Genomic DNA, 15,895 nt, shown 5'->3' on the forward strand with positions numbered 1-15,895 from the left:
TCAGACATGCTCTGAACTCCACAGATTTCTCCAGAGTACTTGTATGCGTGAACACAAACATGATGTGAGTGCACAGCAGGAGATCCCCGCTGGATTCATGACAAGCGAGTGGTGACACGTGGCTGATGACAATTCTAACATGCAACAGACGCAAACAATTTTAAAACAAAAAGAAAATAAATATCTCAGGATGAAAAACCACATGTAGAAGACACCAAAAAAGGCGTCAAGATAGTTTGTGGTGATAACAGTCAACTGTTGTTGATGTGTTGTAATTAAATCATTTGATTTTTAGAGCAGAAATTATGTGTTACATCCTTCCTCTGCCTGCTACACCATTCCTCACCTGAATCCTGCAGATACTTTGTTTCTGTTGTGAACGTGTCTGAGCAGAGAACCTCCCGCTGCATAGTGCATGTGTGAAAGGCAAACTGCGAAGAAAGTCTGGACCCAATTCTATGGAGATCTTCCACACGTGTATGAAAACAGGACAGGGGTGTACACATTTATGCATCACAACCTACTGTACTTGTACTCATATATATTTATTGTTTCTTTCAGGCTCATCTGAATGTGCTGCAAAAATCCGTGGACCCTGCCATTGTGTTTTTCCGGCAGCAGATTCTTTGTAGCACTTTGGCTGGAAACCTCTGTCCAGTGGTCACCATCACTGCCTGTCCTGCCAGCAGGGCCTGGAAAGACATGCACCAGCTACGTGAGTTCTGCTGTGTGTGTGTGTGTGTGTGTTTGTGAGAGAGAGAGAGAGAGAGTGATGAGCTGGAAGAAAAAGGGTCAGAGTGGCCATTTCATTGTGGATTGATGGGGTGTTTATGAGTATGGCATTTGTGTACGTTACTCCTTTTGTAGGGAAATAAATATGTTAAAATGGATGGAGATTTAGGTTATGACAGTGGTTAGGGGGTTAGGCTCAATATCCAGGATGCCAGTGTTCTCTAAAGTGAGCCTTCAGGATGGGACAGAATAAAAGCAAGAAAACAAAGGTCTGCTGAGAACAGATGTATATCACATATCACATTATTTTTCAGTAACTAATGATCACTAGCAGTTGGAAATATGTAGAAATCATTTGTTTAAGAGAAAAACATGAGATTCATCATGGCATATCCAAATTAGACAACCTGTAGCTTCATTATAAAACTGTAGCTGTTATTATACACCAGGTATGTTTCCATTATGCCATTGATTTTCAAAGGGTAAGGCGGGGTACAGACACATGAGGTTCGAGCAACAGGTGAAAATATAATGCAGAACTAATGTTTTGACAACAGAATGTATTTGACAGTTGAACAAATTTGCAGTGATGCTCATTCAATAGGTTTTCGAAATAGAGGTATTTGACGGGTAAAACATCAGGTTCAGAAAATACGGGTAAAATACATAAATGTATAAATACAAGTGCTGTGTAAAATATCTCAGTAAAATAAATTAAATGACAGTTATAAAGAAAGTTAAAAATCTGTAAAGGCTATCCGATAAAAGTTTGTTTTAAGAAGGGACTTAAAAGAGTTCACTGAGTCAGCTTACCTGATCTTCTCAGGCGGTGTTTCCAGGGCCTTGGGGGCCCGGACTGCAAATGCTCTGTCCCCCTTTTTAGCCGGGCCTCTGAAACAGACAAGAGACCTCTAGCCAAGGATCTCAACGTGCGTACTGGTGTGTATGATTCTAAAAGGTCAGCGATGTAGCAGGGAGCGAGGCCATGAAGGGCCTTTAAAGTGTTCAGTAAAATCTTAAAAGCAAGTTCAGCTGAAGAAAATCCTGAGACATCCAGTTTTTTATGTCAGAGAGGCAGTTAGTGAGTGAACTCAGCATATCAGGTCTTTTGTGTCTTACAGGCAAGTAGAACTGCATATCGTCAGCATAAAAATGAAATGAGACTCCAGCGCTATGCCAGATATCCCTACTGTTGTATACTCACTCTATTATCAGGTACTATCGCCAATAACGAGTACACGGGAGACACGGGAGAATTGCTCATAAACATGTATTAGCTTTTACACAGAATGGAGGATTGCAACAACATAAGCACGTAACACAAAAGGGGGCGTAACAGTATCCGTGAAGGGACAAACTTAGGCTGTCAATACACAACATATCCCTCCCCGTTTACCTTTGATGCTCCTTTAACAAAAGTAAACATTTTACCGTCTCAGTATCTTCTCTGAAATGTCTCTGCATCAAACACACCTTTTTTTTTTCTCTTTTCTTTTCTTTTCGATATATCACAATGTTTGTACTGTATTTCTTAATTCTATAATGAACTTTTAACAAACTTGTTTTGGCTATAGAACTTTGCCTAAACTAGGGAAACCCTGGGGATTATTCTGCCCCAATGTCAAGGGTTAGTCTCTACTCTACAATGTCAGTCTATCAGGAGGCTGTCTGTCTCTTCTAGGGTAGGTATGACCTGTAGGCAAGTCAGTCACATTGTCTCTTGCTGAGGACTGTATGAGTCCTGGTCTGGGAGAAGTGATGCCTCGGGTAGGGACCTGATCAGGGCTTAGTGTGCCCGGAACAGTGTCCAGTCCTGAAGGTTGCGTCAGGGGTTCTTCTGGGGATAGATGCTGTTCCTGGTAGGCCTCCCGCTCTGGAACAAGGGATGGTGGCTCAGGTGAGTCATCATGGGAAGTGTGGAGCAGTTGATCGATGTGTCTTCTCCAGATGAGGTGATTATGTGTTTCAACTGTGTATGACACGGGGCCTGTTTTTGTAACAACTGTAGCAGGCATCCACTTTATCCCTTTGGTATAGTTCCGGGCGAGAACCATGTCTCCAGCTGTGAAGCTCCGGAACTTTGCTTTCGCTCGTCTCTCAACTTGAGCTCTCTGTTGTAGGTGCACAAACTCTCTTGTCTTTTGAGGTTTTAGGAGGTCAAGTCGAGTGCGAAGTTGTCTCTTGAGCATAGCCACGGCAGGAGACACCTTTGTCGTAGCATGAGGTGTATTTCGGTATGACAACAGGAAAGCACTGAGGCGCCTGTTGAGGGACTGGGTACCTTGAGAGGACATGAGAGCTTGCTTCATGGTCTGTACAAATCTTTCAGCGAGCCCATTGGTAGCTGGGTGATATGGCGCAGACTTGAGGTGCTGAATACCGTTCTCTTCCATGAATGTCTTGTACTCTTCAGACACTAGTTGCGGACCGTTATCACTAACAAGCTGTTGTGGAAGACCAAAACGGCTGAAGATAGACCTTAGCTCTTCAATGGTGCTCTTCATGACAGCAACCTCAGGCCATTTGCTATGGGCGTCGACTACAACTAAGAACATGCAGTTCTCTAGTGGTCCAGCAAAGTCTATGTGGACTCTTTGCCATGGTTCTTCAGGCCAGTCACATGGATGTAATGGAGCCAGCTGTGGGAGGCTTCTTACTTTCTGGCAGGCAGAGCATGACTTTGCTTTCTCCTCTATAGCTGCATCCAGACCTGGCCACCAGAAATAACTGCGTGCAATTTCTTTCATTCGCACCACACCACAGTGTCCAGAGTGGAGCTCGTCCCTCTCTCCCTCTCTCTTAATGGTGGTGGAATAATGACACGATAGCCCCATAATAGGCATCCAGACTGGACTGAAAGCTCATTTCTTCTTACCAGGTAAGGCTTCAAACTCGGTGTCACCTCTCGTTTCCTTCCCCGAGCGACTATGTCCATAACCTCAGACATGACCGGGTCAGTGCGTGTGTGCCTCCTCACATGAGTCGAGGTTATAGGAGCAGCAGCCACATCCTTGAAATAGAAAATCTCAGCCTGTGTTGACTCAGTGTGCACGACAGGTAGCGGGAGCCTTGAGAGCCCGTCAGCATTCCCATGCTGGTCCGACTTCCTATACTTGATGTCATACTGGTGGGCAGACAATAACAAAGCCCATCGCTGCGTACGACTGGCTGCAAGCGATGGGCCAGTATGAGGACCAAAGATAGAGGTGAGAGGTCGATGGTCTGTCAGTAGCGTGAATTTCCTGCCGAAAAGAAACTGATGGAATTTCTTCACTCCAAACACTATAGACAGTGCTTCACGCTCAATCTGTGCGTAATTGCCTTCTGCTTTGCTCAGTGTCCTCGATGCAAAGGCAATTGGTCTCTCTTTCCCTGATACCTTGGGTTTGATAGCATATGGGACAGGTCTAGCTTTAAAGCATTTTGGTGCACTTCCTGATTTAACTGTCAGCTTAACTGTAATGTCCTTCATGCTGCCAAGTTCTCCGTCAAAAACTTTGGAGTGCTTCTTCAGGATCTCCTGTAGGAGGGCGGTGTCTCCATCATTGACCATGAACACTTCTTGCCAATTCAGTCTGAGCTTCCTCAGCCCCCTGCGGCCTAGCAGAGCTGGACGTTTTCCTGGAATGATATACAATGGTCTAGTCTTTTTCTGATTGTGGTGTTCCACGTTCACATCCACGACTCCTAACACTGGAACAGGCTCACCAGTGTAGGTCCGTAACTTCAACTTAGTCCCTCGAAGAGTGAGGTTCTGCAGCTTCTCCTCGTAAACAGCTTCTGATACCATGGATACACGTGTACCGGTGTCCACCTGCATCCGCACTGCTTTGTTCTCCAGCAGTGGGGTGACCCAGTATTCATCATCACTGTCCATAACAGATAAAATATGCACTGTATCTTCGTCATCAGACTCATAGTCACTCTGCTCGACTTGTTCGTGCTCCATCTTATTCACATGTTTTTTCTTGTTTCTGTAAAAACCACTTTTCTTCATCTCAGTGTGCTGTGTGTTTGTCTGAGTCTTTTTATTTTGACAGGCACGTTCAACATGGCCTTTCTTACCACAGTTTATGCAGTCTAAGTCCTTACACCAACACTCTGATGCCTGGTGCCCCACTTTTCCGCAGCGGTAGCATGGCTTGCTCGCTATCTTGTTCTTGGACTCAAAGGACAACCTATGGACTTGGGTTGATGCACTTAGGCAGCCATCTCCATTGACTTGCTTATCTCTATGGCCTTTTCCAGTTTCAGGCTAGCCTCTGTAAGTAAGCGTTTCTGAATAGCCTCACTGCGTAGACCACACACCAATCTGTCACGTATAGTGTCATTGAGTGAAAGTCCAAATTGACAATGTTCAGATAACTGTTTCAGTACAGCTACGAACTGTGAAACAGATTCACCCTCTTCCTGGTTTCTTTTATGGAATCTGAACCTCTCAGCAATAACGAGTGGCTTAGGGGAGTAGTGACTTCCTAATATCTTCACTATTTCATCATAGGACCTGTCCCCTGTCTTGTCAGGTTGCAAAAGACTACGTAGTAGGTTGAAAGTTTTTCCTCCCATAACACTTAAGAATGTTGGCACTAAGACATCTCCTTTAATCTTGTTAGCCAATACGAAATACTCAAACCTCTCGGAGTATGAAGTCCATTGTTCCGTCTGTTCTTCAAATGGTCCAATATTTCCAACAAGTGCAGCCATTTTAAAGCAACATTTGTTATTTTCCTTTGCTTTCTGCAATAAGTCTTATCCTTGTGCTTATTGTCCTTGTTTCGATGGACTCACTGTCCTTGTGGTCCCTATATCCGTCCCATCAGAGTTCTCTTCAGTCTCCTTTCCACCGCGGAGTTTCGTCCTCCCCGGCAGCAGCGCTGTTCTCCGTGCAGGTGCCGTTTCATCCACACTGTAGCAGCTAGCTTGCGCTGTAGCAGCTAGCTTGCGCCGTTGCCCCGTTAGCCACGATCTTGCGCCATGCACCCGCCAAAAAAAACTTTCAACCGAAAATACCAAACACAACGTGAGAACGCATAATCCTCGTCGCCAGTTTTGTTGTATACTCACTCTATTATCAGGTACTATCGCCAACAATGAGTACACGGGAGATACGGGAGAATTGCTCGTAAACATGTATTAGTTTTTACACAGAACGGAGGATTGCAACAACGTAAGCACGTAACACAAAAGGGATAAGACTGTGCAGCAGAGGGTGCAGATGTGAGGGTTCCATCGCTATCCCCAAAATGGCAAGAAGAAGAATGGAGATCTGTTGGTAGAATAAAGGTCAAGGGATTGAAGGACCATGGATATTTCCCTTCTCGGCTCGCTCAAGCCATTACAGCAGCAGTCACATTTGGTGAACATTCTGTCTCACCTGATTTACTGTTTGACTCCCTGATGTTGTATCTTAGTCAGTCCGAGCGTGATCTCTTGTCCACTGCTTTGCAAGAGGCTCTAGTTGGTGATGATGAAGATGAGTTCCTTGATCTTATGGATCGCATGGGAGTAAGAACAGTACCAACACAAGAAAACTGGTGGCCCACAAACAAATAATCCAGCAACCGAAATATGCACTGGATAACATTGCAGCAGTCGCAGGACCAACTCTCAGGAAGTTCTTCCCCAGTGTGCTGGAAATCCGGAAGATGTATGATGATCTTAAACCAACAACGTGAAAGGTGTTAAAGCTAATCATGGCCTCTCCAGCTACACCAGCAGAGAATCAAAGTTTGCGGTTTTTACATCAGTACATTAGGGGATTGGATGAAATAGGCCTCCGGAAGATGTTAAGATTTGTGACTGGGTCTGATGTCATCTGCGTTAAGGAAATTGAAGTCATATTCACCTCGTTGGAAGGGCTGGCACGGCGGCCAATTGCACATACTTGTGGCCCAACTTTGGAGCTGATAATATGGGAAAAGAAAGTCATCACCTCACTTAAACTGTTTATAACAAATGGTTGATGAACAGTCTGTTCATGCACTTGAAGGACTACTACACCAAAAAACAAATGTGCAAATGTGCAAAATTGTTTACTGCTTTTGTGTACTTTTTTCATCTAAATATACCAGCTCAGTACAGTTTTGTAGACAATGTGAAAGTCTTTAAGTGGTACAAAAGACATCATCCTCTAAACCTTTCTGATGTTGTTAACAGGAAGTCTTTTGTGCATTTTGTTGTGTTAAGGTGTCCAAGATTTTACATTTTTACATTTTATTTTGGAAGTGTTGTTATTGCAAATGTCTGAACAGGCTGGGCTTTTCCATGTTACTACTTTAAAATTTCTTGAATTATTTAAAAAAGCTTTTCATTTATTTTATAGTGGTATTGCTGACCCTTTACAGAGCATCCGTTGAACACTGTGATTCTATAAAAAAGCTAGACCTATAAACAAATTGAGCCTTTTACAAAAGTCATGTTTGTCACACATTTTGTTATGTAAATGACTAAGAAACATCTATTGCAAATTTAATTTGATTTACGTCTGTTATCAGTTTGAGTAGAATCTTTTTGGAAATGGTTCTCACACAGTTGCATTTTTTACTGAGAAATTATAATTGAATTGGAGCCTCTTGCTCATGTCAGCTGTTATTACTGGCTGTGTTTGTTTGTTATTCTGTTCTAATATACATTAAGGAGTACCTCAAAAGTGTCTTACTTTAAATAAAAAGCACTGGTTTCTCTCTTGTTTTGTACATTTGTGATCAAGCTAATTGTGTCTTTACTGCAGATAAGCTGCAGATAAGTTTTTCTGAGATAATTATCTCGGAAATTCCGAGATAATTATCTCAGAAAAACAGAGCTTTTTTTATTTTTTTTTTATTTTTTTTTTTGAGAACTTTTTTTTTGGAGAACTTATTTCGGAATTTCATGTGGCTCTATTGGTTACAAGGGAATCAGGGCATACATACACACACATACATAATGTAGATAATCAGAAATATACATTAATGAAAAGAAAAAAACAACTGTGCTGAGTGTCTTATTTGTCTCAGGTTTTAGTGAATTGACAGCGTACAGAGGCCCTCTGAGACTCGGGAAGTTTTCAGTCAGTTGTTCAGTCCAGCATAGTTCCTGGAGAGCTGTGGGGTGGGACCACATCTAAAACTGGTTGTGTTCATGGTGATGAGAAGGTGTACCCCACAGCTGAGGTTTATCTTACAGTAGCTTTAGTGCCCAAATTACCATATCCTGTTATCCTTGGCCAAGATGTCCCAACATTTCTAGACTTAATACAGCAGGCACGAGGTAATAACCAGGTTTCCAGTGAGGGATGGTTAAAGGGCACTGTTGAGGTACCCGTTCAGGAGGGTGAGCATCAGCAGCTCGCTCCCCAACCTGTAGGGGTAGCATGTAATGTGGTCACAGCCAGGGCTCTGAAAGTGAAAAATACCCTTGCATGAGGTACCTTTACCATGCTGAGTTAGAGGCAGGGCTAGCCAAGCAACCAAAGTCCAGAGCTCAGAGAAAAAGGGAAAAGATTTTGATTATGGTTAGGGGAAAGCAGGAGGAGGTCTCAAGGCCCAGCCAGCCCCTAGATTTTCAAATTCCCTCTGATATAGCAGTCCTGCAGCAAGCTGACCCGATGCTAAAACCATGGTAGGACAAGGTCTCAGAGGTTGAGGGTGAGAGACAGGGCAAGGAAGAAAGTTCGGCTGATGCTAGCTATATAGCTCAAAACAGCATTCTCTATCAGCGTCAGGGGGAAATTGAGGCCTTAGTTTTGCCATAGAGCCTTACACACAAGGTCATGTAGCTAGGTCACTCTATTTCTTGGGCAGGCCACCTGGGATTCCAAAAATCCCTTAGTAGGATTGCCAGTAGGTTTGTTTTGCCAAGCATGTATACCCAGGTGAAGGATTTTTGTGCATCATGTGAGACATGTCAGCTAACTTCACCTAGGGGAGTAGCCCGTGCACAGCTTCAGACATTACCTGTCATTGACATCCCATTTGAAAGAATAGCCATGGATGTAGAGGGGCCCCTTGAGAGAAGTTCCTCAGGCAATCGATACATCTTGGTGATTTGTGATTATGCCACCAGATACCCAGAAGCCTTTCCCATCAGATCTGTTGAGGCCAGACAGGTTGCAAATTACAACGTATGCAGGATGGAATGCAGGATGACACAACGTATACAGAATGTAAGATAGAGTGCAGACCAAAAGGTAAAATGCTATACTATAATTCACACAGGATGTAAGATAGCGAACAAAGCAAGAGGACATGACATATTTCATGGTTAAAGGTACTATCCAATATGCATTGCACATCTGCTTGTGGTTTTAAGAACGCACGTAAATGGAACATAGTTTCACATCTAGCTCAGCCGTTTATGCAACATTGGTCTGCGCAGATTGACAGGGTGTTTAGATGAGCTGTGTGTCTTGGTGAATGAGCCAGTCTTTACATACTAAAACAGAACTCTAATTTTCCACACAGCATACATAATGCCAACAGGTAAATGATAGAGCTGTATGTTCCTCCCTCCAGGTAATCGTCCCTGTATCGTGCTGACAAGCCGTGTCCATCCTGGTGAGTCCAATGCCAGCTGGGTTATGAAGGGGACCCTTGAGTTTCTGTGCAGCAGTGACCTGGTGGCTCAGTGTCTGAGGGAAGCCTTTGTCTTCAAGATCATCCCAATGCTTAACCCGGACGGAGTCATCAATGGCACGTGAGTGTGATAAGAAAACTGTTCGAAAAAAGTATCTCTTTCACGTTCATACAAATTGTGATTTAAGCCTTATTTGTTAAGTTGTGTCCACATTTTTATTGTGTACACTGCACACAGTAAAGGGAGATAAGTGTTGTTTGATACACATATGTACATTATTAAGGGACAGTCTGGGACACAACACTGACTTACTGATGGCAAATACTAGATTGGATCAGCCGGAGGGTTGCTTCAATTATTATTGAGTCAAAGGTTTTCTGTTACGTACCTGAGAAGTTCAAAGGATAAGGGGAGTACAATAAAACCTAAACCAGGGAAAACGAGTCCGAAGTATAAACACATAGCAGTCTTGTAATCATAGTCCAAGGTCAGCAGCCACCACAATCAAGATCTTTGCGTATCCATTAGCAAAGATCTTTTCCATAAATGTCACTGCATCTCAGGTTTTATCTTCCAGGTTCATTGCAGGGATGCAAACAGGTTGACTCCCTGCTCATAATTATTTGGTGAATGCTGGTATGGTTTCCTGAATGGTAGTAAATGGTAAATGTTTTGTATTTATATAGCGCTTTTCTAGTCTTGATGACCACTCAAAGCTCTTTACAGTACAGTTTTACATTCACCCATTCACACACGAATTCCTACAGTGCATCTATTAGCAGCACTTTTTTGTTCTATGAGGGGCAATTCGGAGTTCAGCATCTTGCCCAAGGAAACTTCGGCATGCAGATGGGGAAGACTGGGGATCGAACTGCCGACTTTCTGGTTGGAGGACGACTGCTCTACTCTACTCTTTTTTACATTTATGTTCATGGTCTCCTTTTAGTCATATACAACATGTAACAGAAGATAACACACCAAATAACCAACAACATAATAATTTGTGCACTCAATGTGGTCTCTTCTGATATGTCTTCTCAGGAATCGCTGTGATCTGAACAGTAAAGATCTGAATCGTCAGTGGTGTAAACCAGACCCCATCCTCAGTCCAACCATCTACCACACAAAAGGCTTCCTCTACTACCTCAACAGTATAGGGCGAACTCCATTGGTGAGAAACACAGGCTGTCCATTTGTAAACTTGTTATCTTAATTTACTTATCCTTTGATGTTGTGTTTTCTTGAGCTCTGCTTGTTTTTTCTTTTGATGAAAACCTCATGTTACTTTGCACTGATGTCAGTTATTCTGCATATCTTTACTCAACATGTAGTTACACAATTTTGTAGCCTTTAAATTTCTAATTAAAAAAAGTTAAATGTGTTAATAAGTTATCTTTAGAGGTGCTGGGGCTTCTTCTGGAACCTTTAGAAGGTCTTCTGTCAATGAAGCAAATGGCAAAAGGACTGTTTTTATATCACACCTTTGACATCATCATCAGTGCTCTACAATGCAAGTCACATTCATACACTGCTCAAAAAATCCCTTAATCATCACAGTATAACACCAAGTCAGTTAGACTCCAGGGACATCAATCTGTCCATTTAGAAAGCACAAGTGATTCTTAATTAATATCACCTGCTTTGGTGCAATGAAAGTGACAACAGGTGCAATGGAGAGGCAAAAGCAAGACAACACCCCAAAAGGGAATGTGTTTACATGTGGTGGCTACAGACAGTTACTCTCCCCTTATGCTTCCTGACTGAATCTTCTCTAGTTTTGTGTTCTGCTAGTTTCCTTGTCACTACTGGTAGCATGAGGCGGAGCCTGCAGCCTATTCAGGTTGCACATGTAGTACAGCTCCTCCAGGATTGCACATCTATACGTGCGGTCGAAGGGAAAGATTTGCTGTGTCTCCCACCACAGTCTCAAGAGCATCGAGAAGATACCAGGAGACGTGCCATAGAAGGGCATCAATCCAGCAGCAGGAACGGTATCTGCCTCTTTTGTGCGAGGAGGAACAGGAGAAGCATTGCCATAGCCCTACAAAATGACCTCCAGCAGGCTACTGGTGTATAGAGTGTGTATACAGTTCCTGGATGACAAAGGCATTGATGTCATTGACTGGCCCTCACGTTCCCCTGACCTAAATCCAATTGAGCACCTATGGGACGTTATGTATCGGTGTATACGATGCTGCCAAGTACCACCAGGAGCTAACTGATGCCCTGAAGAGTACACCTTCTGCCGACTCACCTGGAGCATGCCCAGACGTTGTTGGGAGTGCATACAGGCACGTGGAGACCATACACACTACTGAGTCAAATAATTAATTGCCGTGATAAAGTTCAAGCAAGTTGGATCAGCCTGTGATTTAAATTTTTTACTTCGATTTTTCTGTGTTTTTAATCTAGCCCACAATGGTTTGATTTGGTTTCATACATCAGTAAAGATATTACACTTGAATAATCCGTTCATCAAGATCTGATGTATGATTTAAGAGTTCCCTTAATTCTTTAAATTTCGGGTGGTAGGTTATTTTCATTGTTCTTATGCAGTTTACGACAGGTTATGCATTGTGGAGGACTGAATTGATCAGTGTCTTGCCACTTAAGATCCACAGTCCTGCTGCCCTGTTTGCTACATCCGTCAGTTGTCACCTGGTCATGGTGATGGCTTGCGAGTAGTAGCGAGATGTGGCTATCTTTGGGCAAAACTGTGGGGTTCTTTTCCATGGTTGGAAGGTGAGAGTGCTTCAGTTGGCCTCCTACACAAATAATGTTGTCCTCCAAGGTTGGGCTGAGTTTCTGCAAGGGGCTGTTTTTGAATATTGGTCTATTGGCTTATAGAGATGACAGTTCTTTTGAAAAAAAGCTCCCTTTTCTGTTGCTCTAAGGAAAACATTTCTTGCTTGAGCCGTTTCATCTGGAGTACGAGGTAGGTCACACCTGTGCCAGCCTTTGCTGTTGTGACTGGAATGATTAAAGGATCTTGCCGTGTGTATGCACTGCTCTTACTAAGAGGAGAAGGTAGAAAAGCGCTGAAAGCAGTCAGAGGTAAGTATCAATTAATTTAGGTAAGTACCACAGGTTTGTACCTGAGGTCTAATTTCTGAGTCCTTTCAGGATCAATGAGCTCAAATGTCTCGCTTAATTGTGTTTTTTTCTGCAGGTGGTTGACTCAGGAAGGAGGGTCCAGTGAACCAAGACGTCTGCGCCAGGTGAGATGCAGGTACAGATCTCAACGCTTGGTTTGCAGGGTTTTCCTCTGTATGTACAAAGTGCCATTGTTCAGGCTTTGTGGACTGGCAGAAACGTTGAAACCTGTTGTGGACGTATGCATAGAATTGCTTTGTCTCATTGCAAATGTAGCCAAGCACTACCTTGCTGTCAGTGTAGAGGTTTGTTGCATCCAACTTCAGGTCTATCTCATCCTGGATGAGATCTGCCACCTCTACAGCGCAAAGCTCAAGCCTTGGGATTGTAGGCTCAGATGGGGGTGTTAGCTTTGCCTTACCCATAACGATTCCCACTTCGACTTATGTCACAGCACCCATGACCTTTGTTGAAGCATCTGAAAACACACACAACTCCATGTGCACTGCTTTACTGGGTGAGGTTGTCATGTAAGTATGTGGAACATGAAGCTCTTTGAGGTCTTGGAGCAAATCTTCCCAGGCTTCCCTTCTGCTCAGTTTGTCTTGCGGGAGGGCTGTGTCCCAGTCTGAGAGTTCGGAGGTAAGTTTCCTTAGGAAGGCTCTGCCCTTGATTGTGATGGATGCCAGCAGACTCAGGGGATCAAAAAGGGGATGAACTTTGAAGAGGAAGACCGTCCGTTTTCCACCTTTAAGTTTGAACCTGGAGAAGACTTGGATGGGGTCGAACTGCCCTTGTCATGTTGCAAGCATAACTATAGCAGGACTGCTTGATATATAGTATTTCTCCTCAGATATTCGACCATTACTGACAATAATCCATCAATTCATTGACCTTCAGTTATGCTTCAAAATGTTTACCCTTATCAATGCTGCTAAAACCTTTATCTTGATGATGTTCTCCTTTACACTTGACATCTATTGCACTTCTGTCCGTCCTGGGAGAGGGATCCCTCACATGTGGCTCTCTCTGAGGTTTCTACGTTCTTTTTACCTTGTTAAAAGGGTTTTTTAGTAGTTTTTCCTTACTCTTGTTTAGGGTTAAGGGCAGAGGATGCCACACCCTGTTAAAGCCCTATGAGACAAATTGTGATTTGTGAATATGGGCTATACAAATAAAATTTGATTGATTGATTGATTGATGACTATTGACAGTAGAGAGGACTCTGCGGTGGGTGAATGGTTTGTTTATGGTCGATGCAGAGAAGGTGAAAGTGTCAGAAGTGATCTCCCAGAGCAGATCTAAGCTCTGTTGCATGGGTGCAGTTTCTCCACTCAGATCTAAGTCCTTGATTACTGGGATTATCGTCAAGCGGGAAGGTCTCCTTGACTGCCTGACAGTTTGACACAAACATGTGTAAGCAAAGGTTTGATTCCGCAAGTGAGGCCCGTGTTCGTTGGAGCAGGTCTATTCCCCCGGCTTCAGGTGGTACAGATACTAAGCCATCATCAACATAGAAGTGTCTCTCCACGAACTTGAGAGTATCCTCTCCATGCTCCTGTGCACCTTCTCTGATGGCTCTTCGCAGCCCATAGATGGCCAAAGCAGGAGATGGCCCGTTGCCAAAGACTTAGACCTTCATCCAGTACCCTATAACTTCCTTTTTGATGTCATTGTCCTTTTTCCCCAAAAACTGGAGGAAATTGGATGAAGGTTCGCAATCTTCTCTTTCCTGAAGCGTAGCAGGACAACCAGGAGGGAGTTATTGAGGTTTGGGCCCGCAAGGAGTACATCATTAAGGGAGACACCAGAGTACTGGCTGCTAGAATCAAAGATAACCATGTTTTGATTGGGTTTTGTGGGTGGTAGACCACAAAGGTAGGGAGATACCAGTAGTCCTCATCTTCTTTAACAGTGGCACTACCTTTGCGTATCCATTAGCAAAGATCTTTTCCATAAATGTCACTGCATCTCAGGTTTTATCTTCCAGGTTCATTGCAGGGATGCAAACAGGTTGACTCCCTGCTCATAATTATTTGGTGACTGCTGGTATGGTTTCCTGAATGGTAGTAAATGGTAAATGTTTTGTATTTATATAGCGCTTTTCTAGTCTTGATGACCACTCAAAGCTCCTTACAGTACAGTTTTACATTCACACACACATTCATACAGTGCATCTATTAGCAGCACTTTTTTGTTCTATGAGGGGCAATTCGGGGTTCAGTATCTTGCCCAAGGAAACTTCGGCATGCAGATGGGGAAGTATGGGGATCGAACTGCCGACCTTCAGGTTGGAGGACGACCACTCTACCCCTCAGCCACAGCCGCCTGGTAAAGACATTTGTGTTCATTATCTTCAAGAGGACGTTGTCCTCCACTGATGAAGCAGGTTTGTTGTCCTGCTCAGTTCAGTTGAACACTGTCAGTCCCAACATATTCTCTGGTGCTTTGTTGACCTGTTGACCTGTTGAAAACATCATTGACAACCACTTTCCAGCACATTGGACTTGAAAGTGCTGACTATGGATTAATGTACACGACCCAAGCACACCTCTCCTAACACTTGTAAGGCAAGGGCCCTAAGTACATCTCCCCTGAGTAGCAAGAGTATTTCTGCTTCTGGGCCCAATTCTGGTATGTCTTTGGCGATGTGATGGAGATGAGGCTGGTGTAGGACTGCGCTTGGTGTTGGAATCTCAGATCAGTTGTTCGGGATCTCGTGACACTCAATGAGTGGGGCAGGGCGGTGAGAACTTGCCATCGAGTGACTCAATCTGGAATCCTTCTTCCTTCTTGCCGGATGTTTTGATTATGCCAGAACAAGTTCTTAGATGGTATGAGAATGGTTGGTTCTACACATTAAACATCTCAAAGAACTCTGGTCTGGCTAATGCTAATGCTCTGTTCATCCAGAATTGCATGGGCTTTGATGGCCATGTCCGTGGAACCCCTATGTTTGTCTTGGCGAGGCAGATTTTTGAGCTTGAGTTATGTAGAAATTATCAGGTGAACCCAGACGATGACTGGAGAGCAGGATCCGGAGTGGTGAAGATGAAACTGCAGAACAGGAGAATAATAGTTAAATTGGGAAAACTGGCAACAAGTAAAAGCTGGAACGCAGACTTACTGATCAGACACTACAGTCTGGTAAGGTGATTGTAGCAGGGCTGAGTCTTTATGGTCTTGATTATGGATGGAATGCAGCTAGTGAGGCTCACCTGTCTCCATTCAGGCAATCACACACACTCACGCATGTACACACACACACAGAGAAAGAGACTGCAGGCTAGATAGAGGGCAAATTAGGAGGGTCTTTTTTTAATTTTTATTCACGATTTCTGGTAAAGGCTGAATGTACGAGCATAAATATACACAAAGAAAGGCAGTTGTGCAACTTTATCTATTCAATGCAGAATATTCACATTAATATCAATTCATATTTATAGCATCTGTTCAAAGCACAATATGTAGCTTCTCAGTTCAACAATATGTTCTGCAGAGGAGCTGCTACTGCAGC

At 43.5% G+C, this 15,895-nt stretch overlaps 1 protein-coding gene across 5 annotated transcripts in view; it reads left to right on the forward strand.

Annotated features, from left to right (window-relative positions):
- The window catches only part of LOC117762746 (cytosolic carboxypeptidase 4), a 169,983-nt gene that overhangs the window by 113,489 nt on the left and 40,599 nt on the right, over nucleotides 1-15,895 (forward strand). For 4 of the 5 annotated variants that reach the window (XM_034587325.1, XM_034587329.1, XM_034587328.1 and 1 more), the window contains 3 exons: nucleotides 562-715; nucleotides 9,225-9,405; nucleotides 10,327-10,456. In XM_034587325.1, the coding sequence (XP_034443216.1) occupies nucleotides 562-715; nucleotides 9,225-9,405; nucleotides 10,327-10,456 (465 nt within the window). Of the gene's footprint in view, nucleotides 1-561; nucleotides 716-9,224; nucleotides 9,406-10,326; nucleotides 10,457-12,454; nucleotides 12,515-15,895 lie in introns of all 5 variants that reach the window. The other variant, XM_034587330.1, reaches the window with a different exon arrangement.

This window comes from Hippoglossus hippoglossus, chromosome 6, assembly GCF_009819705.1.
Source record: "Hippoglossus hippoglossus isolate fHipHip1 chromosome 6, fHipHip1.pri, whole genome shotgun sequence".
Lineage (NCBI taxonomy): Eukaryota > Metazoa > Chordata > Actinopteri > Pleuronectiformes > Pleuronectidae > Hippoglossus > Hippoglossus hippoglossus.